Here is a 25,689-nt window from a genome sequence, read left to right on the forward strand (position 1 = left end):
TTCTTTACTGTGTCATCCCAAACCCTGAGACTTTTTCACTCCTGGAGAACTCACCAGATCAATTCTCAGCTGTTTCCCTCAGGCATCACTTCTGGCCTGTGGCACTGGGCTGCAGCAAGCTGGCCCAGAACCCAGCAGACAGATCAGTCTGCTGATATTCTGCATCCAGCGCAAACCTGTCTAGCATGGCCTCTCCTAGTCTTCTCCTAAGGTTTTCAGGTTCGAGGTAATGGGGCCAGGCTCAGCTAACCATCACTAGGAGGTACTGCCACTCTGAGTAAGATGCTCACCACTACGTGGTGGAAACAAAAACCAGCAGACACTAACAACCCCACTGACTGCTTCTTTTCTGCGTATTGAAACATACTGAGTATTTCACAGTAACCACACTAAAAGCGCCAGCTTTCAGTAAAAAAAAAAAAAAAAAAAAAAGGTCAAAACACGCTGTGATGAATGTACTGTCTGTGTTGCTGCTGAGTTGGGAGTAGTATCAGCAGAAAATGTTTCAGGTCTGTGTAGACAGCAAAACGACACTGCTGCGGTGCCCATTGCTACTGTAGGTATGGTACATCTAGGACATGCAGACCAGTAATGTCTGAACTGGTGCTCTGGAGCCAATTGCAGCACCTTGAGCTTACACCTCACGCAGTGTAAAGTCTGAGAAAACATTGAGAAAATGTGCGTTAGTCCTAGTTCAATTATCATGTGGTAGGAACTCCCTTAACAAAGCATCTTCACCTGAAACCTCTCAGCTGGCATCTACTGTACAATGGCAGCCTGGTTCAAAGCCCCTTGAGAAGGTTTTTCTGTGAGTCATATCTGAAGAGCTAGATGGCCAGGCCATAACCAGTTACAGACTAACAATCACAGTTGGAAGATAATTGAAAGCTAGATGGTGAATTAGCAGCTCTTGGAAATCAGCATCATGGCATGCTCTTCTTTCCTGCTCAGGAGAGCTGTTGCATATAAAGTAGGTTGAAGCCTCCGTATGATTGCTGCTTCTTCCTCATCAGTGCTGGGTACATTCCCCAACATTTTGCTACCAGCTTTCGAGCTGGTGGTTTAATAATAGTAATTCTGGTGGAGGGAAAGAAGCTTCTGCTGATTTCACATTGAAGGCAAACAAAACCGGAAAGACTTCACTATTAGCTCTCCAAAACACTCGCTCCAAAACACTCAGATCAACACAAAATTCGATTGTGGGCCAAATGAGCTCAGATTATAGCTGCTACTTGCTTTCCTCCTATTGGCATGCAAACTGCTGCTAGGCAGTGGTATGAAGTCCAGCTGGCAGCCGTTTTCTGAGAGCTCAGCATTCCTGTGGGGTTGATATTGGAGCTGATGATACTGTTTTAATACCTTTAATAATGACCTGGATGATGATGTGCATTACATGGTCAGCCAGTCAACTTCTAGTGCTAAATAAAAGGAAACTGCTGGTACACAGGACAGCAGGGCTGCTCTTCAGATGGCATTTCACTGTAGAAATGGGCTGACAGAAATCTCACAAAGTTCAACAGAGGCAGAGACCAAGTCCTGCACCTAGGCTGGAGCAACTCCATGCAACAGCACAAGCTGGGGAACAACTGGGTGGAAGGAGCTTTGCAAAGACTTAGGGTCCTGGTGGGCAGCAAGTTGAACATGAGTCAGCAGCGTGCCCATGCTGGGCTATATTACACATGTGTAGCCAATAGCTTGAGGGACATGATTATTTCCCCTCCCTTTTGTACTTTTGTGACTTCATCTGGAGTACCACGTCCAGTTTTGAGCTTCCCCAGTACAGGAAAGACAGCAACAAGCTGCAGCAAGTCCTGGAAAAAAGGGCCAAAAGAGCATCAAGGGGGCTAGAGCATGATGTGAGGCTGAGGGGGCAGGGTTTGTTTAGTCTGGAGAAAAGAAGGCTAAGGGGAGATCTTACTTACGTTCACAACTGTCTGCATCAGAGGATGCAGAGGAGACAAGGTCAAGACTCTTCCTGGAGGTGCACAATGACAGTACAAGAGGCAACACACACAAGCTGGGACACTGGAAATTCCAGCTAGATATTAGAAGACCTTTTGCACTATGAGGGTGGTCAAGCACTAGAACAGACTTGGAGACACCCAAAACTCAAGTAACAAGGTCATAAGCAATCTGATCTGAGTTGACCCTGCTTTTGGTGTTGGGGGTGTGTGGGTGGGATGGGTGGGGTGTGTTGGACCAGATCACCTCCAGACCTTCAGCCTACATAATTCTGCGATCCCATGACTGAATAGATTATCGCAAAATGCCTGCAGATGAGCAATAAGGCAGCGAAATGCCCTGGGCATTCTGTGCTCTGACCAGACATGGAATTGTAAGTCTGCACAAAATACAGACACCCTGATACTATTTGCCATCTGCTACAATTAAAGTGTGGCTTTCTCTCTATTGTTGGTTTCCAAGTGTGTCCTTCACTATCAAAATACTCTTCCTCATATGGATTATTCTGCAGAGGCTTGTTATCTGCCATCTACATGTTTCACTTCTGTGATCTTCCTCGCTCTCCATGACCCTTACACTGCTCGCAAGATTAACTCAGTTACTCCTACAACATATGCAAAAGACTCATTTCCATATATTAACAGGTAGGATTCATGTGACCAGACAAGCTATTGAACAAACACATACTGCCTGGAGCTCTTCCGTTTTCTGTTAAACTGCAAAGTCTATCCATCACTAGAGGGCTGCATATGAGTTGTCAGTACAGAAAAACAGCAAGACAGTGGGGGATTTACTGTAGCACTGCCTTTTCACCCAAGAAATACAACACAGTGTGCCCTATAGCAGCAACAGACTGGTTGAAGCCTGACCTACTGTGGTATCTCTGATTTTTGGCTTTATTCCATGCACTGGTGTTCATATAACTCATGGAAAGAGCAAACAAAATTCATGCCTCCCTAGGAGGGTTCCCTGTAATGAAGACTTTGGTAGGCAGGACTACATGCATGGAACTGTTTTATTTGCTGAAGCCTGATTTAAAAGCTTAAGACCCAAGCCTGCAGCTATGACAGTTGTAATTGATTTCACTCACAACACCTTACACCTAAAATCATTCGCTGTCCTAACAAAAACTGACTAGACGGACTTCGAAAGTTCACGAAACTGTCACTCTGACAAGGTTAATGCATACCTGAATAGACCTGAGGTAATTTTTCTCTGGAAATATCAAAAAAAAGGAAGAAGATAACATGGGGAATGACTTGCAGCTAATATTTATATGCAAAATTACTTTACTAGTAAGATTTTTTGGAATGTAATTTAAGACCTGCCAAAATAATTAATGTTCATCTTTCTACTGGAATGCCTTCTACAGTTTACTTTCAGCTTAAGGCTCAATTAAAAGATTAAAGACTTTAAACAGCCATTTCTTTTGCCTGCAAATATGCCTGAAGACACGACATACACCAAAGTGCACCAAGTATAATACAGAAGTTCTCCCAAGTCAAGTCTTCCAAAAGGCACAAACATACATACATCTACTGCACAGCATATTGATGCTGACTGATACTGCATTTTTAAATGACTCAGTATAAATTATTATAGAAGAAAACTGGGCTTCTAATGAGAAAATACCAGCTCTATTACATATTAAGTTTCTCAGTAGAGAAGGGTAATGAACATATTTTCTTCACCTACCAATTTTTGTGGGAAATCAGATGGATCTGAGAGCTTCTTAGACAAAAGGGAATAAAGTTGATTAATGAAGCCAGTTAATTTCAGCTTATTTTGTGCACACACTTATTCTTGTTTGAAATTAAAATTTTGTCTGTAAGTTTTCTGTCTATACCTTTTTTAAAAGTGTCTGGTTTAGCTCTTGTTCCAGTTTTGTAGCTCTGCTTTCTCAATCAGAATTTCCTCTCAGTTATATGGATGGTCATTTGGCAACGGGGACATCAACAGAATTTTCAGGAAAATGTATCCACCTCATGGACACCAATGATAACCACACTAAAAATAATTAGCATCTGTATTTTTTGACTTTTCCAAAAAGGCCCATATGTTCAAAAGACTACCTAGCAGGCCACTGCATCCAAATGTATGCCAGTGAATTGCAGATAATCCATTCTCCATTTCTTAATTCTTTCATATCTTCAACACGAGAAATTAAAACTTACTCTGTGATATTAAGATATTAGTTAAAATGTAGTGCTGTGTCATATAGTCCCTGCCTGTGTGTTTCTGAAAAATCAAAAATTATATGAGAAAACAGTGCTTCCTTAACAGGCAGCCATCAAAACTAATACCTGGGAAAATTCTTGTGCTATCATGACTATGTGCATATCTAATAATCCTACTTCACTTGAACCATGTTTCCCAGATTTTAATTTTGATATAGAAATAGTAACTAGCAGGGCTTCTTTGCAGTGTAAAGCAACTAAATAAAATACCTGACCACAGGCTAACCTCTAAAGGATTCAGTAACTCGAGGCAGTTAAGCACTTGTCTAAATATAAACCTTTAAATATGTGAGTTGATCCAGCAACATATGTGAGTTGATTAACCAACACATTTAAGCACTTGTTAAATATCCCGAAAGAATTAGAGACACAAGCAACACAGACTGATGGAAATAAATACAGGGTGATGGGTCAGCTGAGCAGGCTTACTGAAAGTAAGGCAGCCTCGGCTGGAGCAATTTATATCCATAAATATTTAAGATTAAATACATTACATGTAATTATTTAACACAGACAAGAAAGCCCCTCTCCCCCCCCCTCCAAAAAAAAAAAAAAAAAAAAAATCTCTTCAGTTTATGGTGAACACAACAAAGTGAACCCCTGTACAGGAGCCCTCAGAATACTGCAGACATAAAAGAATTAGAGCAGAAACAGGACTTACTTTTTCCTTTCTCTCCCCAGACTTAAATTGAAATTAAAACAATGAGGAAAAATTCACCCTGACACTCTGGCAAATAGTATGAACTATCCAAACAACACAGGCAAAAAAAAGAGTGAACAAAGATACCATCAGTCATATGCAAGTACATCTAAAGCCTCTTGGATGTCTTCAGCTGACAAAACTTCCCTTTTTGGCGTTTGAGGATTATGAACATTATCAGTCAGAACAAAACCAAAGTCACTTGTCAAGCTTCATAAAGAACTTGATGCTGTGACACATTCAGCTTCACGGTTGTACCTGTATCAAACACCAGACCACAAGGGACATCTTTGTATTTCTTTTCCAATTTAGTACAGTCTTTCTTCGGGCCCCCAAAATGCACCAGTTTTGTAAAGGACCAAAGCACTACTGTGAATCCTGGGGTTCGCAGGCAGAACATTTTCCCTTGGTATTCCTTCACAATTTCTTACCATGGCATTCTTCTTGTTCTTTTGCATTTTTCACTGCCCTGAACCTACACCACAGACCCTGCCTAGCATCTTACCACTGCCACTTTTTGAGTCAGTCCTCCCAGATTGCCATCTTCCCAAGACATGCTTCTTTCAGATGTACTGTTATGATCTAAGAGGACAACTCCCACAGACATGGGCTGAAGAATGCCAAGCCAGGCCTTCAATTATGTGATTTGATACAATAATGGGTGAACCAAAAAAAAAAAAAAGTGTCTTTGAAGGAGAGAGAAGGATTTGCACATGCTCCTTTTTCCCTGATTACTAACATCAAACGTTTCAAACCACAATACTCCACAGCATTCCATCCCAAGTTACCAAAGATGCTACAGGATTCACTGGTCCCGATTTCCAATTCTGTTGTCTCAGATCTTCAAAGCATTTCATGTTTGTGATGAAAGAAAGTCTCCTAAGAGAGGCATTAAACTGTGCTGCTGTGAACACTGCTGTGGATGGATAATTTGCTGTCTTTTAGTAAAATATGACAAAAAAGGCAAGAAAATTTTACAATTATTTGTATGACTGCTGTCTTGCTCATTTTTTCACTGGCTGCCTGTGTACAGAATTCCCAGCCAACCAATGTCAAATTGGAACAACCCTAAACCAGTGCAAATTTAAACAGGTGTGGTCACTTTCAAAGAAGTGACCTTTGTGGGGGAAATACTGTCTTAGTGATATAGTAGAAAGGTAATAAACAGCCTTTACCACTGCCTGCAAAGCTGGTCAGTGATCCTAAGGGCCACTGATCCTGCCCAGGCACACGTGTAAAATTTCACACTGAAAAAACCAACACGTTTAATACTTAAATTCAGCAGAACAGAAAGCAAGGCGACTGACGACCTGTCTGTTGTGAGCTCAGGAAGGAGAAAAGGGGGGGCTGCAGCCAAACAAAAGCCTGCACCGAAGCAAAAGCAGAGAACAGCCTGTATGCACCAGGAAGCACACTGCTGTCTCCACTCAGTAAAAATAAGCTGATGGACAGATGGACATAGATAGACAGATGTAAATCAATGTATGTGTGTGCGTATTTTCTTGTCATTTGACAAGTAAATCAATCCCCTGTAATACATAAAATTAATCCAGCCACTACACTACATACAGATTAGCAGGCACTTTACTCCAGCTCTTTAAAAAAAAACAACCTAGCAATCATTTAAAAACCTTCTAACACATCAATACACAGCTAATCATGACTCAGCCTAATAAATACATAGCATACATATGCCTGAAATATGTGTGAAGTGTGATGCCCATGGGAACCTTGATCGCCTTTATCTTCCCTACTCTTGGGCCATTGGCACCTGTTCTAGTAGTCCTTTCTGGCTGTATGAATCAGCTTTGGCCATGATTTCTAATCTACAGGCTTGCTGGCAGTACATTGAAGGAACAACTGGGATCTCATGTTGGGGGTGAACTAACCACATTGACAAATTAGCTATTTTTAAATGTAAATGAAAACCTGATTCTTTCCGATTTTATTTCCTAGCTTATTAACAGTGGATCTCAAACGCCGTTGATCAATTATTCTTACCTGCAGTAAATGCACTCTGATTATTCTTAAATCTGTGACTGCTCTTGCTGGCAATGAAGAAGTTTAACCGCACGATCCGACACAGCTTTGTGCACATCTCCCTCTAGTGGAAGCAAAGCTCCGGAAAATCAGCGAAATGCAGCCGGGCACTTTCTCTGGGGAGATGCAACTATTAAGGGTAACTAATACAGAACGAACGGTGCCCAGCTGTCCGTGCAACATCATCTCGAGATTACCAGGAAAAGTAATGGACATCTAGTGAAATGCTAAAAGTACAAGAAGCAGAAGACTGTCTTGAGAAAAAAACATCTTACTGGATTTATAAACATTTATTTAATTGCTATATATAGTCCTGGAGATTTACTCTGTGAATCTTTAGGGAGTAGTTCGGAGACAGCAAAATGTGTCATACATTATGTTTCAAAAAGCTGTCCTCTGAGAAAGCTGTAATTTTTTCTGTATTTTTTTTTTCAGCTGAAGGTTCGAGTTGGCTTCACTGCTGGATGGTGGAGGTAGGGACCACTTTGGTGCCCCAGCATTGCTCTTGGTGGAAGATAAACCCCATCTAGACAAGAATGACGTCACTGAACAATACAACCATTTAAAATGGCATAACTGCACCAGCACTGCTCCCCATCTGCAAAGAGTCTGGTGTACCGTGAAGCACGCTAGTGTCAAAACTGCGAGTGCAGCTGCATACAGGGAGGAGTCAGCTGAGGCCACCGGCCCCAAGGTTAGGACTGTCCCACGCGCACTCAGCAAGCCACCAAGCAGGCTCATCAGTGGCAGTGCTCCAGCCTCTGCCATCTGCCCTTCCTTGGCTGCACGCCAGCAATGTCGCCCTGCGCTGTGACGGGAGCACAGCACGGCGCTCCCCTACACACCAGGGTACAGGCGCTCCGTCGGCACTAGCTGCGGTGCCTGTTCACCTGCCCCACTCTGAGAAGCCGAGGAAGCAGCTGGCCCAGAGAAAGGTGCACATGGAGAGCAGCTCCTGCCACCCCTCACCATCCTCCCAGCTCCTTAGCCTGCATGTAAATATAATGTGAAGTGTAAAATCCCGGTGTAAATGCCCTTCACAGAGTCTGGCCGTCCAGATGGATGGAGAGGGATGGCCAGCCACTGTGCCCTGTGCATGGCCACCAAGGGCAGGGACAGCCCCCTGGGCCTCCTGGGCACAGAAGCTGCCTCAGGGCTGGCACCCCCAAAGCCCTTCCTCCCAGGGGTGCTGGGCAGGGGCTGGGCTGCGCTTGGGGGCTGTGTCACCCCTGTGTCACCCCCGTGTCACACTGCTATAACCTGGCAACACAGCAGTCACAGTGCCCCGGGGGTACAAAAGGGGCATGGTTCAGTGTCCCCCTGCCAGAGCTGGCCTGGGGCCGGCATGAAGACATAGGAGAAGAAAGCCTCAAGGGGCCGGTGGGATCCCCTGGGGGCTGAGGGAGGGAGACTGGAGAACACTGGATGAGGCTGCTGGAGCTTCTCTGCTGCAAGGGCAGATTCTGGCAGGGCCATGTTCAAAGTTCATCTGATGGATGGAAATCTCACTTCGGCCTTCAGGGAGCAGATGCAAGCCCCTCAGGGGATGAGAAGAACCACCAACACCTGGAGGTGCCCAAGGCTATCAGGTCTTTTCAGCTGGACAGCCATGGCAACACCAAGGGAGTATCTTCTTGAGGAGCACTGCAGAGCTCGCCATCCTCGTTCCTCATGAAGCCAGGGGCAGTGGCCGTGAGTTATGGGATGCAAAGATACTGCCAGAAGTCCCAGAGCTTTGGAGCACCCACTGGTGCCCTGCCAGGCACAGGAAGGATTCTTGCCCCCCAGGTCATTCAGGCCAGGGTTGTTTGGTCACCCTTGGAAGCTGGCTCTGGGTTGAGGTAGAATAGGGCTTGGGCATCTCCCGGGAGGCGTGCCCAGCCCATGGGACGAGGAAGCAGGTACTGCTCACATGCTCAGGGAACAGCCGATCGCCCACGCTGCCTGGGGTCAGGAAGGAATTTTCACCCGGGGCACATTGGCACTGGCCCCCGGGGGTTTTTTGCCTTCCTCTGCAGCATTGAGCGCAACCACTTGTCAGGGCTCCTCGGGTCCCTTGGGCCAGGTCACCGCCTGCTGCTCATGCCCCACGAAGATGGCCTCTCATGCCCTGCAGCTGGGGGGAGGAAGGCTTTTTTTCCCCTGCAGTGGGCAAGCAAGTGTCCCTGCCCAGGGTTTTTTTGCCTGCCTCTGCAGCACTGAGCAGGGCCCCTGGCCAGGGCTCCTTCGGGCCATTCTGGTGAGGTGCCTGCTGCTGGTGCCCCACGAAGCTTTCAAGGCTCCCGGGGGGTGGGGGGCAGGGCACAGCATGGCCCCCGCGGGTTTCTGCTTTCCCTCTGTAGCACTGAGCACAGCCCCTGGCCAGGGCTCCTCGGGGCCCTTTCAGCCAGGTTCTTGCCCACTGCTCTCACAACCCCGAGGCACCCCGGTGCCCTGGCGCTCTGGCTCTCTTGCCCATCGCAAGCCTTAGCAGGAGCCAGCTCTGCTCTGCCCTCGGCTCCCTTTCCCCAGGGCTTCTGCCTGCTGCCAAACAGTGTCTGCTTGGCAGGGCTTCAGGCTCGCTGCCCCATCAGGAGCTGCCCCTTTCCAGCTCTCCCCGCACGCAAGGCAAGCGCAGGGCAGGCATGAGATCACTTTCCATGCATCCCTGGCCAAGAAGCACAGTGGCAGAGCACGTTTCTGAAGGCAAAAAGTGTGCTTGTCATTGATACATGCCATACTTTGGAAAATACCCTGTGGCACCACAGACCACCTTCTTCTTCTTGCTCTTTTGTGTGGTGAGTTTCAGCCCTGATTCGTGAAGCTCTCGCTCTTCAGCAAGCAGGCATTGCTTGGCCTGTGTCTCTGCTGCTTCTTTCCGTGGCTCTGTGCCTTTCCTTTGCCAGGCTGCAAGGGATGTTTTTTCAAGCTGAACTGAGGGATGCACCAGCCTGCTCCTGGCTACACGTGTGTTGTCTTAATGCTTGTGAGCATTGGCTCTGTAACAGGTTCAGAAGAATAAAAGAAAATCCCGTTTCCACTTGTAACCTTTGTGATTTGTGTCATTGAAAGCATTTTTGGAGCCAAGGAAGCCCTGGTGTTTCAGGCAAATAACAGTCACATCGTTGTTATTAAACCTATGGTGAACACCAGGAACAGAAGCGAACAGAACTGTCATGCTGTGCTGTGCCTGGAGTGATGCGGCGAATGAAGAGACGGGACGCAGCTTGATGCAAGCAAATGTCAGTTTATTGTACAGAAGCACGAGGTTTTATACACTTTCAGAAGCTGCGCATTTTAAACTAATTGGTTCTTGAAGCTAAGCATTGCATACTAGGCAATTCCTGATTGGTGGTTAACTACCAGCAATTAACAACAAAGTGTTACCTTTCCTTGGCCCATCCGTCTCCCACCCCTCTGTGCTCTGCAAACATGCCTCATCATGTTAATTGTTGTCTAGACAAGCTCGAGCAAATTCCCCTCAGCTAACTGATTGCCGCGCATGGTCCCAGCTTGCAGACCGCTCCTGCAGAGTGAGAAGCTGTGAGCGGGTCTGAGGGGTCCCTCCAGGAGAGCAGCTCTCTGCAGGGCAGGGCCCAGGCCCAGCCACGAGACAGGGGCAGGCATGGGCACACCTACAACATGGCTCAGGCAGGGACTGAAGGGCCCAGGCTAAGCTGAGACACATCCCCTGTGTCCTTGGCAGGAGACGGGGTGCTGGTGGTCCCAGGGGAGGCCAGTCCCAGCCACTGAGGGCAATGCACACCCCCAGGACCCTGGCACAAGTAGACTTGTACAGCTTGTAGGCCTTCCTTTTAATGATGTTTATGGTTGCCCACTTCGGAGACAAGAGTATTAGGCCATGGACATCTGCTCTGAGGGAGTACTACTGTTCTCAGGATCCTGTGGTTTAGCTTGTTTTTCTAAGGAAAACAGCTCAGGCATTTCTGAAAATGAGTTCAAGTAGGATAAAAAAAATCCACAGGGAAATGAACAGGTATTGCTCACCTCGAAAGGATTTGCAGCCATTTAGTTGAAGAGCACATCCTGCTTCAGACTGAGGGCTTCGTCTCAGCCTCCCCAGGGTCAGACATGTGGGGTTTTGCCATCCTGTGGACACCCAGTGAAACTGGATTAACACAACCCTTTCACAAAAAGCCCATCACACCTGCCCTTTGCAAATTTATCTGGATGGTCAAATGATCTGGATATGACCCAGAGCTCTAACCCCATCAGAAAGTATGTGCCTCCTGCCAACAAGGTGACAGAGGCTGGGACATGACTGCCCATTCAATCCCTTCTGCTAGTGCAGGGCTGGGAAGAAATGTCAGCAGACATTTCCTCAGTACGTACTGGTAGGGAAAGGAGGTAGGAAGAAAATGACAAGAGAACAGAACAGAATAGTTCAGCTGGAAGGCGTGTACAACAGCCATCGAGTCCAAACTGCCTGACCACTTCACAGTGATGACCAAAGTTGAAGCACGGTTATTAAGGGCATTGTCCAAATGCCTCTTAAACACTGAAAAGGCGTGGGACATTGACCACCTCTCCAGGAAGCCTGTCGCAGGGTTTGACCACTTTGAGGAGCAAGGAAAAAGATGATCAAGAAACAAAACAAGTTTTGGACTTCTTTCCAAGAGGACGACCTCACCACAAGCAGGGTAAGAGCGTACGTCCCTCAGTGCATCGCTAAGGTGATATGGAGAAATAGTGTGAAATGGGGACAATGGACATCGATTGTGATTGTATATGTCTGCTCAGGAATGTAGGTATGGTGACTGGTCATGGGTGCAGTGTCTGGTCACATAGGCACACAGCTCTGAGGAGACAACTACAGTTTTGAGGAGACGCCTGCCCCTCTTCCTCTAACAAAGGGGCTATTTAAAAAAGAATGAGAAAAGGATGAGAGATATTCCAATGCTATCCAGAGGGAGGGAGTGCTAAGTCTCCTTGCTGGAGAAGATCGGATGGTCACAAGAACATGAATCACCTACAAACCTGCAAGACCACCACATTCCAGGAAACGGACTGATAAGCTAATTAACATACGAAGCGGGGTTTAGGTAACGAATATGTATAGGCGTTAATTGAATATTCATTTGTTTTATTGTATAAATGTGAGATGGTTTGTCACTTCGGGCATGCACGCTTGTGGAGGAGCGATCCCCCGTGCATCTGCGCGCAATAAACATACCTACTTTATCACTTTCGAGTTATAGAGTCTAATTCCGCACGTCAAAGGAATGGTGAGGAAATCCTGCGTGTGCTCTGTAGATCTCTGCAGCGTGCATGCAGAGCGAAGCAAAAGCCCGTCTTTCCCCTCTCGCATCCCCCATCCAATGCAAAGCTCCCCGGGCGGCACAGGTGCCTGCAAAGGGCTATGTCCCACAACTCGGTTTACCCCTGCAATGAAGTTAAATGTCTGGAAGCGGGCTAGGCGGTTCGGAGCGCCTGAACACACTGCAGGTGCACGCTCGCACTAGGGGCACATCCGTTTCAAAGAGGCCGTACGGACAACGGCACACACGCTAACGAGCAGGTGGGGGCACCACGGCAACAAGCGTTTCGGCAGCACGACCCTGCAAGTGCACTACGGTGACGGGGCGAGGCGGAGAGCCGCTGCCGGGCCGGCGGCCGGTGCGCTGTGCCACGGGGAGACGCCTGCGGCCGGTCCCGCGCGTTCGCCGTCGGACGGGCCCCGGCAATAGCACCTGCACCTCCCTCCGGAGAGCGGCTCCGCCTCACCGCCTCAGCCCCCGCGCAGCCGGGCCTCAAGATGGCGGCGGCGCGGCGCCACACGGCCCAGCCCGGCGGGCGGAAGTGACGTCATGTCGGTCCTGCGACACGCCCGCCCTCCCCGCAGGCGGCGCGGTGGGTGCGTGTCGCTGCACTTCCGGCGCGCCGCTCTGCCGGGCGGTCTGTGCTGCCGCGGCGGGCTCGGGTGAGCGGCCTCTCTGCGGCCCCGCGGGGCCGGGCCCTCCGCCGCCGGCACCGGACGGCTGCCGGAGCGCCCCTCGGGCGGGCTGAGGGGGCTCGGCAAGTCGTCGTCCCCGCCGCCGCCTGAGGAGGCGGGCGAGGGGCCGGGCGGGGCTGAGGCATCGCGGCCGCCCCGTGGGTGCAGGCCGTGCCCAGTGGGAAGCCGTGGGGCGCTGCCCGGGGCGCTGCCTGCCCCCTGCCCCACTGCCCCACTGCCTGCCGCCTGACCCATTGCCCGCCGCCCCCAGGAGCTGCCCGCGCCGCTGCCATGACCAGGTGGGCCCGCCGGAGCGGCGCGGCCGGCGAAAAGGCGCTGGCTGCCACCCCCTGGGAGCAGATGGTGGCGCCGGGGGGCCGCCCCGGCCCTCTCTGCCTGAAGAAGGAGCAAGAGACGAGGAAGAAGAAGAACAGAAAGAAAAAGGATTATCTGAACGAAGACGTTAACGGGTTTGCGGCGTTCCTGAGGCAGAGCTCGGCGGGTGGCGAGGCGGCCGAAGCAGCCGGCGCTGGGCTGGACAAGGAGGTGGCCATAGCCTTGAAAAAGGACAAGCGGCGGGAGAGTAGGAGGCTGAAGAGGCAAGAAATGAAGAAAAATGCCATGGTGAGTTTTGTCTTGAGTCGGGGGGGGTGGGTTTGCTGGTCGTGGCAGCCGGTTAAAAACTTGGGAGAAGCTCTCTGGGAAGTGCGGAGTCCCTGGGCTCTGCTGGCGCTGCCAGGAGGCGGTGCAGCGAGGAGGCCAGTGCCGTACCTGCTGGACCCATAGCGTGTACTAAATGGCGTTTCACGTTTATAAAACGTTAAGTAACCCGACTTTGAAACAAGCAATGATATTCGGCTTCAGTCTTAGCCTTTAGCATGGCTTTTTTCGGTTTAACACTGTGCTTGCTAGCTTATGATGGATTCACAGCCCCTCCTGTCTCCTGGGTGAAACTAATTCAGTGCGTTTCTAGATGTAATTCGCCAGCACAATGTTCCTGCTTTTTTGGGGCCTCTTTCTGCAGTGTCTTCTGCTTGAGAATTGGAGCGAGATCTTTAGCAGACTGTAATGAGACTGTCTAAAAGGAGTTCTCTCAGCACAGACTTAAATGCATTCAGCATAAATTTGTGCTGAGTGTAACTGGCAACATAGTAAAGAGAGTTACTACTAATTAACCTGGGATAGCCAAGTTCTTAATGAGTAAATCGTAGGACTGGTGCAACATTTCTTGTATTCACCTAAGCACTTACTGCAGTAGTATTAAAAATCTTGGGGAGCTGTGCTGTAGTCAAAATAAGTGTTGTCATTCATCCAGAGCACTTGGTTGCCGATGGGTGAATACCCTATACGGTGGTGTTGGTAAAAGGAGAAGAGTACCCATAACGATACAGTTTAATGGCATAGACCACTGACAGTTGTTTTGTGATTGAGGTATAATATCTGTTCTGTCTAGCTGTTTGGGGAGAAAAATCCCGTGATATGTTTGCCTTCTGAAAAGCTGGAAGGCCTTGTTAGACTGGAATTTTCAAGTCTTTGAGGGCCATTCACAAAATCTTGTCTTTTTATGTTAGCGTAACCACAAATCTCAACATTGAAGGTGCATATCTCATAGTACACTCAAGGTTTCAGCCATGAGAAATAGTGGTCTAGTAGAAGTCTACTGGCTACAGGTGGTAATCTGCTAAGTAAATTCTTTAGTAATCTACCTGTAAACACTGTGTTTTGCTGTGCTAACTGTCTTTGAAAATGCATATACCTTAATTTTTATTTTCAAAGGTATGTTTCCACTGTAGAGAACCTGGCCATGGTGTTGCTGATTGTCCTGCAGTACTTGAAAGTCAAGATATGGGTACAGGAATCTGTTACCGGTGCGGATCCACAGAACATGACATCAGCAAATGCAAAGCAAAAATAGATCCAGCGGTTGGTATGTCTCAGAAGTTTGTATTTCTTGAGATGCTTTGGTCTGAGTCTTCTGACTACTGAAAGAAAAGCCTTCCGTTTTAGTAGTTTAACTGTTTTGAGGAGATAGGTTAATACATTTAACAGAATATGATATTAAAACAACGAACTTGATAGTGTAATGTTTATAGTATGAGTGTAGTAAAATATTGTCATTATAGTGTGTTCACAGTTGTCTGTGACTTTACAAAGTCTTTAATGTGGATCATAAGCTGTGTGGGATTTTGCAGGGGCATTTCCATATGCAAAATGTTTCATCTGTGGTGAGATGGGGCATCTGTCAAGGTCATGTCCAGATAATCCCAAAGGATTGTATGCTGAAGGTGAGTGTACTAATTTACTAAAACCAAAACACATTTTTCATACTTAGTGGATATGGAACAAAGTAACATTGCAAGCAAATGAGGATCTGACTGAAAGGAATTTCTGCATATTTTTTACTGTTGGTAAAAGCAGATTAATTCTAGGGAATTCAGAATATTGATTACCTAGGGCTTGCTGTTTTAATTGTAAACAATGTTAAATGACAATATGAGATGCAAAGTATGTGAACTTGCTGGTGATTGCAATATCTAGAGGCACACGAAGGAACAAAATCATAATAGGCTGTAGGTACATAGTGTGTATTTGTATGTACGTATACTGAAAGTACATGATAAAAATGTATTCTTGTACTATAGCGTAAGACTTTGGGAGTGGTCCACACAAAACAAGGGCTCTCACTAGAAAGAGGACATCTTCAGTTTAAGAGAATTTATTGAGAAATGTGATCCAGGTTTGAAGATTTCACTCAGAATCTGCTCTGCCCTGTTTTGCTGTTGGCACTAACACATAGCATTCTGTCTCCCAGTACAAACTTGAGGTCTGGTAAACTCAAAAGGGTGATCTTAGAGCACAGTTAAATTGGAAGAAAAATCACTTTACTTTCAATGTTTGGATTATGAGTGGAATTTATATTTTGTATCACAGTACCTCAGTTGGATTTCCTGCCTCTCAGGAGCACCTGTTAATTTAAGAAGTTCTTTGAGTATGGATTTCAGCAGAATTCAGCTTAGTTTCTCAAAAAGAGAGCTTCCAACAAATCAGAAATATTCAGTATGTGGTGACTGGAATCTGTAGTATGTGATGCTTTACAGAGCAGTATGGTTACAAACAGCTCTGTCTGTCTGTCAGAGACGTGGAGGCAGAGGAAGCTGTCTTTGCAGGCTTCCAAAGCTGGCTGCGTATCCGTTCCACAATGTTACAGCGTTGTGCCAAGGACCACAGACCTCTCCATAGGGACATTTCCTTTTCTGTAGTGACAACCTGTAAATAAGATAAGTAGAATGAGATTTTTCAGTATACGAGTGAGAGCAAAGTAGTGTGGGAGGGTCGGGGGCGGGGGGGGGGGGCGGTGTTCATGATTTTCCCAGATGAACAACAACTTTCTCTTACCAGGTGGTGGATGCAGACTTTGTGGATCTGTGGAGCACTTCAGAAAAGACTGTCCGGAAAAACAGAATGCGGGTGAGATGCAGGGGAGTATACAGAGTGAAATTTGAGTGCACAATTAAGTAATACTTAATTACTGCTTTGCCCAACTTTGGTCAGGAAAAAAATGGTTTGAAAAGAGAACTTGCAAATAGCAAAGGTGACCTTCCTTTGGGAATGAGTGCTTATATTAAGGGGTATGTGGAGGAGGCATTACGTTGCAATGCAAAACTTGAACCTTCCTTTAAAAAAAAACAATGTAGCATGTGGGTTTCTGAAGATAATATGAGCTAATATGTATTTGTTAGCCAGTATTTATGCTGCTATTCATAACTTAGCTGCGGAACAAAACTAGTTTCTTCTCTTGATGGTTTCTCTGTGAAGTGGTGAAACGAAATACAATGTTGGTTGCAAGGTGGTGGTACTAGCAGCTTGTAAAAGCTGCGTGTGCAAGGCAAATGTTCCAAGTCACTCAAGACAGGAGAGAAAGAGGAGTCAGGAGATCTGTCCATCTGGATTCACCAGCTAATAAAGCAGCTTGCTTGCATGTTCCTCGTGTGGGTGGGAAAAGTATGTTATATATACCAAAAAAGCTGTGCTAAGGCAGGGAAAAGCGTCAAACAGGTTTGAAGAATGAATCTGTTGCTGAAGTGGTGACTTGTTTGTGCATTTTTCTACTTTGTATGGCTTATAGAACTTTTGGGTTAATAATATACCATTTCTATGGTATCTATGTAAGAAATACTTGTGGATGCAATAGAGGCCTATACTGTAGCCATTTTCTGTATCTGATCTTTCATAGTTGCATCTGAGACCGTATGTAACATTCTAGATGTATGCTGCTTTGCTAGTTTAGAGCAAGTGAGATTGAGTCTTAACTGGTATGGTGGAATTTTTTATATGAAAAGGCTCTAAAATTTCCCCAAACTCACCAGCCACAGCAGATTGCTGGGAGGTGACCACTCAGATGACTGCTGAGTTGAAAGTTTGTAACGTAGCCCTTGTTGGATTTCTGCACACCACATGGATGGCAAACTACCTTTGTGTGGTTAACCGTTTCTGTAAATCAAAAACCTGTACAGATGCAGTAGGAGAAAAGAAATATTTGTAAGGAACAGTGTTGCTCAAAGCTGGGCCAGCTGTTGCAGGAAATGGCACTCTTCAGCTGTTAGTGAAGTCCAGCGCAAGTCTTTCTGCTCTTTGGTGGTAAGGTTCTAAATTACATGTGAAGCAGAACTGGAATTTTTTTTTTACTACTTTTTTTTTTTTTAAGTTTTATGTCCATAATGAAGACTGACAGCTGCTGTTAATTTCTCAAGGGACATCTTAGCCTTTACGCTAATGTTTCAAAACTATTATCGCTGGTTAATATTTTAATTAGTTGGAAATGTGACACTATTGGTAAGAATTGTAATACTCTTCGGAACAATTTTGCATCATGCAAAGTACTTTTAAGTTACAGGAAGACAGCTGGTAGCTGCAAAGAAGTTTAGGCACTACAGGCTTGTTTCTTCAGGTGGAATGACTTGATGTGAGTTGGGAAACAGAGATTTTGCTCTGTTGTGTCTCCTCAGGCTGAGTTTTTTCATCTGTAATAGAGAAGGTCTCTCCTCGACTTGTTCTGAAATGTTCATCTTAAGAGTTATTTGGACTTCATGTGAGAGCTAATGCATCATTTGCATACTACTTTAATGTTTCTTTGGACAGTCCAATAGGAAAAAAAAAATGTAGTGATTTCTGAACCTTGACAATCCGCATGGGGGAAGAAAGAGTGTTTACAAAACACATTTTTTAAAAAAAAAAGGTTTTGTAAGGAGAGTTGGATTCAGGGCCAGAATGACATGGACAGATCTTTGGTGAAGTAATAACAGGTCCTTTGCGGGTCGGATCTTCCTGAAATGCAAAAGTTTGATGTAATGGTAATGCTTAGCCTTCCCGTAACCTCTTGTGTCTCACTCTGCAGATCAGGTTACGGTTGGACGATGGGCCATTGGAATGAGTGCAGATTATGAAGAAATTGCAGAAACGCCAAAGGTGCAGAAACCAAAAGTGAAAGTACCCAGAGTTGTGACGTTTTGAAGGCCTCTGCTCTAACCTGTGGTTAGCCTGCACTGCTGCACTCCAGAGTAGTGACTACACAGAGTGGATTGCTGGTTCCAGAAGATCAAGCAGATTGCTGCTGCTAAACTATTTTTTTTTTGTCCCCCCTTGTTTTTCCAGTTTGCCTCCCAGACTCACCTAGCTTACTGAAAAGTTGGGAACAACAAAAGTACAGCAAGTGGATATTTTATTTTTTCATATATCTGCCAAAATACGGCATTCCCTCTGATTCACGTTCTCCCTTACTGCTAGCTGTATGAAGAGGGAAATTGGCTGCTTCTTGTAACAGGGACGTGGCTGCAGTAATCAAACAGGGAATGTGTGTTTTATCATGGGGTTTGTGACCACTGGATTTCAGTGGTCAGTGTTGTCACCTTAAGAGCACTGCTTTTAGTTATCAGAGGTGAATACAATTACACTGATCTTACTAAGACTGTTTCTTTGTTTCTCTGAAAGGGATTGTGGGTATTTTCTAAAGAGTCTTATGTTCTGGTTGGGTTTTACCTTCTCCTTTTGGAAATAATCAGGCCTTCTGAAGGCTTCAGCCTGCATTACAGAGTAATAAGCAACAGCCCTGAGGGAAAGCACACGGCGATAAAGCTATTGCTGCTGAAGAATTAATTCACCCTGTCAATGACAGTGGCCTGATGGCCTTTGTGAGAGCACAGAAGGAACACCAGGTAGCAAACGAGAGGTCAGGACCGAGTTCTGAGGTGCTTAGGACCAGCCACTGAAACCATGGGTTTGGAACATGGTTTTTCTTACAGCAAAAAACAAATACAGGAGTTTAATTGTTCAGATATATTTTATATTTGTACTTGTTAATTATTTTTAATAAAACACTGCTGAAGAATATACTTGCTTTTAATTTAGGTTTCCTGGTTCTGCTCTGGATACAAAGGCACATTAAGTTGACTAAGAGAGGGCACGTATTTATCATTTTTATAATAATCAGGGCACACATTTAAATGTGGAAGAAGAGTGGATGTGAATGAAATCAAAGATCAGTTACAGTGTTTTAAGTAACTACTGGATCAAAACTCAAAGCAGTATCACTTTAATGTGGACATTTTGCAACAGACCTTTATCCCAGTTTAAAAATTGTTTATTTACTCATAGGATTGAAAGGGGTATTGTTTAAAAAGCATCTTTTTAGACTATTTCTTGTCTTCAAAAACCCCTTGATATTGTAATGTGTTCTCTTACCCATAGGAACTTGAAGCCATTCACCTTTACTTTCCTAGCAGTACAGTACTTCCCAGATAAGGAGTTGGTAGATGGTGTGGTGTGCCTGCTGTGGTTCCAGAGTACAGCCTCTCCTCCTGAGGAAATGGGCTGCGGCAGGTCCGTGGCTCTGAGTAACGTGTGCTCACCCAGTTGTGCTACTACAGTGCAGGGCAGAAGTGTCCCCACTGACGGGCTGTCTGTCAATACTGCTAGGTTGCGTGTTGTACGACACCTAAGTTGGAGAAGAAGGAAATTCATTAATCCCACAGCTGATCACTGTCACTTCTGCTTGGTGAAAGGGACTGTGAAACCAGGACAACTGAGATGGCGGTTGTGGCAAAAGAAGTCCCACAAGAAGCGGTGGATTAACCTTTGTTCTCAAAGTGGAGCAGAAGCAGGGCATGCTAGTATCCAGCTTGCCGAGCTTCTGAGCCCAGCCTTCTCTTCATCCTCCTTCTGCTGCTCCTCTGAAGGTCAGTGAGCCTAACAACCACTGCTGGGCAAGGCAACCTTGTGTTTTGTACCTGTGGCTTTGATCTGTCTTGCGCTATGGAAACACTTGCTGGGCTCCTACACGTGACAACTGCTCTGTTGTCCTCTGAGGGGAAAAAATGGACTTCTTCAGACTTGGACAATTGGAGAGTACAGTCTCTGTGAGAATTACATTGTAAAGGCAGCAGCTGTTTTCAGGTAATTGCACATGTGCTTGCATGGGGGTGGAAGCACGTATGCCTCCCTCTTGTCCTCTGCTTCAGTGACTGCTGAGGAAAATGAGGCAGGCACTGAAATCCTTGCGCTACACTCGTAGCTGCACTGGTTAGCAATCTACAGGGACTTTTGGACAAAACAACTTGTTAAATGTACCCACTTACCTCTTTTTACATTATTTCACAAAGGATGTGTAGTTGAAAGCTATTTGAACAGCACCTGTAAGAGGTGCTGCATGTAAAGGTGCACTGTACCCACACATTTCAGAAGCTGGGCGAATAACTGGAGTTTCAGCAGAGTAGTTTGTGTGCCAGAAACCTGAATCTTAAGTTGCACAGAGGCTGGTAAATACAATCCTTGCTCTGTGTCAAAAAGATCTTTCCCCATACACCCCCAAAGACATGTGATGGCTGCATCTGGAGCATGGCCCAGCTTTACAGTGCTTTGCACTACAACAGCCAAGGTCCTGGTGTGTGGGGCTGCTGTGGTGTAACCTGGGCCAGCAGCTCAGCCCCATGCAGCCACTTGGTCGCTCCCTCCATGGTGGGATGGGGAGAAAATTGCAAGGGTAGAAGTGAAAAAACTTGTCACGAGACAATGACAGTTTAATAGGTAAAGCAGAAGCCACGTATGCAAGCCAAGTAAAACAAGGAATTCATTCATTGCTTCCCATCAGCATCATACCCAGGACAGCAGGGCTCCATCATGTAACAGTGACATGGGAAGACATGCTGGGTGTCCGTCCTGCCCCCCCTTCCTTCTTCCTCCAGCTTTACATGCTGAGCATGATGCTATATGGTATGGCATATCCCTTTGGTCGGCTGGGGTCAGCTGTCCAGGTGCTGTCCTGGCTCTGTCCCCTCCCAGCTCCTTGCTGGTGGGGTGGGGTGAGAGGCAGAAAAGGCCTTGGTTCTCTGTAGGTGCTGCTCAGCGGTAACAGAAACATCCCTGAATCACCAACGCTATTTCCAGCACAAATCCAAGGCACAGCCCCCAGACCAGCTACTATAAAGACCATGAATTCTATCCATTCCAGCCAAAACCAGAGAGCAGATCTGCTCATGCAGGCGTGAGCTCAGCAGAAAGCTAATCATTCAAAAACGCCAAATAATGTTCTCCAGATAGCCCCTGCAGTAGCCCCACAGCTGAGCTCCGTGTCTCTGAAAGGCAAGTTATACACTGCGCTGCACAGGCCGCCACCCGAATAGCTGGTGTGAAATGCTTGGCACAGGCAGCGTTCGGGCTCTTTCTCACTAATGCGGTGTTCAGAGCTCAACATTAGGTGTCTCTGTTCACTAAAAATTGGGACCACAGAGACTAACACGCCCACTCAAGCGCTTGTCTGCCATCATCTGCAAACAAGCGTGGGCAGGACTCAGGAGAGCTGAGCTCCTGGTCCACAGAGGGGGTCTGGACCCTTCCACTACCAGCCAAGCCAGGAGGCAAGCACAACCTCGGTGGTCTGCGTGCTCTGGAGGGGGCTGCCTTGAGGCTGTGATTCTCACTCCCTGGACTGAATTGCACCTTACCCATGTGATAAAAATGACGAACCAAAATCAGGAGCTAGATCTAGTCTCTCCTCCATAGCCAAAGACCTGGACCTGCTTTACTTAATTAGTAGTCCAAAGATATCCCTGTGTTGTGTGGCATACGGTGGCCAGCCTTCGCTAGGCATAGCAAACAGCAGCTGTATTCACTAATGTTTTGGTTCAAGACTGTACCCAAGCTAAACTAGTCTTGCTGAGAGGCCAGGTGACTCATGGTGCTAGTACACCCAGAGGGCTTCCAGCACTCCCTTTGGTTCCTCTTCTGCTGCACATGGCAGACATGCCATATGCAAAATGTGCTGGCCTGCTGTAACCTGTAAATGGCTGATAAAAGCTTTGATTCGGTTATAGGTTAAACTGAAGATGTGTTCACGTGGGAACTGGAGAAGACCCCTAGAGCTCTTGCTCTACTAATTGGGAGACTACAGCAAGATAAAATGGCACTGCTGTGGTTCACATGCTTTGATTCTCTTAATACCCCCATGTTCATGTTACGATCCAACTGCTGATGATCATACTCGCTTTTCTGAACAAGGCTCTTTTGAGCAAAAATAAGAGCAGAAAACAAAGCAGACCCACCACAATAAAACCTTTGAAAATATTCTCCCTTTTCATCTGTGAGGGAGTGGATCCAAGAGCCTTACTGTTCTGCATTTATTCACCCCTAGCAGAACAGTCTTGCATAGAGCTTGCCAGCTGGAAGGTTACAGCACTTCTGTAGGAGGCCAAGAGTCCCCATCATCACTACAAAGCAGTCTTTCTGGAACAGTATCTCGAGTCATTTCAGAGATACCATAATACAGGATTTGCAACCTCAGAAACAGTAATTTATTGGAAGTCACAGATAAACTACAAGTATTAACAGATAATGTACAAACATCAGTGTGGTGGATGCCAGGTGCCCACCAAGCCGCTCTATCACTCCCCTCCTCAGCAGAACTGGGGGGGAAGAAAATAAGATGAAAAGCTTGTGGGTCAAGATAAAGGCCATTTAATGAAGCAACAGGAAAAGTCACACGCATGGAAACGAAGGAAAACAAAAGATGTTACTCTCTACTTTCCATCAGTAGGCAATGTTCAGCCACTTCCCAAGAAGCACGGTGTCAGTACATGTAGTGGTTGCTCCAGAAGACAAGCATTGTACATAACAAATGCTCTGCCTTCCTCCCCCTTTCTCTTGGCTTTTATATCTGAGCAGACACCATATTGTTTGAAATATCCCTTTGGTCACTTTGGGTCAGCTGTCCTGGCTGCGTCCCCTCCCAAGATCTTGCTCACCCCAGGTGAGGGGGGGAATGCTGAAGAGCCAGCCTGGGTGCTGTGCCAGTGCTCCTCAGCAGCGGCCAAAACACTGGTGTGCTGTCACCACCTCTCTAGCCACCAATACAAAGCACAGCGCTGTGAGGGCTGCTGTGGGGCTCAGGCAGACCCAATACAATGAGCAAACACTAACTTACGTGGGGTGTAATCAATTTATTATTTAGTAGGTATGCAAGAACCTGGACAACCAGGTCAGAGCACTGGATAAGCTACTTAGTAGCACCACATCTCTTTAAGTTACACAGGATGGTATTTACTGATTTAAAACTGACTGGATGGCATTACGTGCGATATAACATTAAAATAGTGAAATGGTCTCATGAGATACAGTTCTACTTGGCCAAGTTCCGCCTCCACTTATATGAAATCCATTAATGCAATCAAAAGCAGAATCTGTCCCTTAATTTTTCTAAAATTAAAAACTGAATTTAGAACCTAAAGCCTAATCTTAATTTGATAGAAAATGCTTGTACTAGATATTCTCAGGATCAAGCCCAGTATCGACTACATGATCCAAAGTAACTAACCTGTAGAAAAACGATCAACGTACGTGCAGGAATATAAACCAGTACTGCTTGATAATCTTTAGAGGTCTCTTCAGAAATCTGTTTTTAACTTCAGCACTTGCTGTCTTTCAGCTCCAAGAACTTTATACATTCCAAAGCAGTGTCTTCAATGGATTTTGATGAGCCAGTAAGATTTGCAGCTAAATACGGCATAACACCTGATGTCACTTGATTGAAGTAACACACCTGTTTAATAAAAAATAAATGAAACATAAAAGCCTATGGATTGCAATACTCAGCCACTTTTTTGCAAAGCCTAGATGAGTATTTATGGATGCAAACAGAATCACATAGTGCTGCTCAAACTGAAGGCAATAATTAGCAAAAAGAGCATGCCTTTTTTACAGTACTTTAGTGATTTCAGTGCCCTCACGACTGCCAGGTCCTTGAGCATCTGTAGGCAAATGTACACAGCAGTGCAGCAAGAAACATGTGTAACCTGTTAAATGTACGTGCTTTATGAACAAAGCTGTTGCCTGAAAAAAGAATCCAAGCCACTGAGAGCTGCTGACTGTTGTCAGAAATATATTTTCTTTAATGAAAAAGCTACAGCCTTCCCACAGAAAAGAACAAAAGAGGAACATTGCCATTGGTCCCAGAGATGGGATTCAGATTGCATAATTTCTGACATAAGAAAGTTAAACATTTAGTCTGAGAGAATTCCTTGGACTTCCACTGTAGTCAGTGAAAAGAGATGGACACTACCAGAGACTATTTTAATGCACACTTTCTAGAACAATATTTTAAGACTTAATTAATTACTCTCTGGATATGCCTGCTCATCTCCCGTGCTTAGTTTAGATTTCATTCCTAACATTCAGATTGGCCAAAGTCAGGCAAGTTTCCACTTTGTGGAATAAAGAATGTCTTTATAACCACGCTGAACTCTGGGGAAACTGACTCATTCTTTTGTTGTATTGCTGTTACTGTTCTAGACTGTCAGCTCAAATGAGATTATACACACATGTAATACTGCAGGAAAGGAGACACAGCTGAGGTCTGCAGAACTACTCACTGTACAGGAGCTGTTGCTGTCACTGTAGATCTGGAATCCGGCACAAAGGATTTCACTTCTGCAGTATTCTTCAGAAGGTGGCATAGATGTGAGGGTAACTGACTTAACGGCTACTATGTAGGGTTCACTGCAGGACAAGGGGAAGAATCAAACATTTCTTCAACTATTAAAATACATACATGTAAATGACTACAGAGTATGCACAAGCTATACCAAACGTCATTTTCATATGAAGGCAAACAAGCTCCTCTATGTTTACAGATGCAGGTTAAAAGATTCAGCTCTCTTGAGTCACATTAAGGCTTTATCGCAGACTCCAGTCAAGGGGACTTCTGTGGAAAGCCACAGAACAATCATCCACAGACAACACCTTTATTTTAATTTATCCCGCTCTCCACAGCCCATGTTTACGGAACCAGTGCCTAGGAGCAACTCTTACTAAGAGGATTTACAGTGTGGCCCCAGCACATGTAAACATAATTCAGTTACCAGATGGGGGGGATGGGGGGTGAGGTGGATGGAAAGCAAGCACAGTACATAATACTGCCTTTTACAAGCAGTGTTCTGTTAACATGAAGAATTACTGAATGTAAGAAATTAAGCCGAAAATAATGAATGATAAGATACACCAAATGGTCCCATTTATCCGTGTTTCATTATGCAAGAACAAAAGGAAATCTAATGGAAAAAAAATCAGTGTATGTTAAACTGATCAAGGGACATTTTAAACGAAATTCAGCAGCAAAATTTACAGATACAATAAATGTGTCACACCGAGGTTTCAAGAAAGGCCAAACACTTCCTTGAATTACATTAAATGGGATTACAAAGTCATTTAAAACAAAGAAACAAACTCCCAGTTATGTGCTTCAGCACAGACAGGCCTTCTGGGACACATGTTTT

At 45.7% G+C, this 25,689-nt stretch overlaps 2 protein-coding genes and 1 long non-coding RNA gene across 3 annotated transcripts in view; 1 reads left to right on the forward strand and 2 right to left on the reverse strand.

Moving 5' to 3' along the window:
• Positions 1–9,619: 9,619 nt before the first annotated feature.
• On the reverse strand, positions 9,620–11,028 carry LOC121080788. Its single transcript, XR_005825500.1, has 2 exons — positions 10,927–11,028; positions 9,620–9,917 (listed from the first exon to the last, which is right to left on the reverse strand). It is a non-coding gene; the product is annotated as an uncharacterized LOC121080788 (long non-coding RNA).
• A 1,787-nt stretch (positions 11,029–12,815) lies between these two features.
• Positions 12,816–18,962, forward strand: ZCCHC9 (zinc finger CCHC-type containing 9). Its single transcript, XM_040580429.1, has 5 exons — positions 12,816–13,495; positions 14,648–14,798; positions 15,064–15,156; positions 16,271–16,339; positions 18,267–18,962. The coding sequence occupies exons 1-5, from the start codon at positions 13,163–13,165 to the stop codon at positions 18,380–18,382; spliced, it is 762 nt and encodes a 253-aa protein (XP_040436363.1). The 5' UTR covers positions 12,816–13,162; the 3' UTR covers positions 18,383–18,962.
• A 3,891-nt stretch (positions 18,963–22,853) lies between these two features.
• The window catches only part of ACOT12 (acyl-CoA thioesterase 12), a 31,182-nt gene continuing 28,346 nt past the window's right edge, over positions 22,854–25,689 (reverse strand). Inside the window, exons 14-15 of the mRNA XM_040580428.1 lie at positions 24,787–24,913; positions 22,854–23,957 (exon numbers count right to left, since the gene is read on the reverse strand). Of these exons, the coding sequence (XP_040436362.1) occupies positions 23,823–23,957; positions 24,787–24,913 (262 nt within the window). The 3' untranslated portion in view covers positions 22,854–23,822. The remainder of the gene's footprint in view (positions 23,958–24,786; positions 24,914–25,689) is intronic.

This window comes from Falco naumanni, chromosome Z (assembly GCF_017639655.2).
Source record: "Falco naumanni isolate bFalNau1 chromosome Z, bFalNau1.pat, whole genome shotgun sequence".
In the NCBI taxonomy this organism is placed as follows: Eukaryota; Metazoa; Chordata; class Aves; order Falconiformes; family Falconidae; genus Falco; species Falco naumanni.

What these genes read in the sequence shown, in the direction of transcription:
- ZCCHC9 (XM_040580429.1), top strand. Translation starts at nt 13,163, where the DNA reads ATGACCAGGTGGGCCCGCCGGAGCGGCGCGGCCGGCGAAAAGGCGCTG. An exon ending in CAAAGGATTGTATGCTGAAG is followed by an intron (nt 15,157 to 16,270) that starts GTGAGTGTACTA and finishes TTCTCTTACCAG; the next exon opens with GTGGTGGATGCAGACTTTGT. An exon ending in TCCGGAAAAACAGAATGCGG is followed by an intron (nt 16,340 to 18,266) that starts GTGAGATGCAGG and finishes CTCACTCTGCAG; the next exon opens with ATCAGGTTACGGTTGGACGA.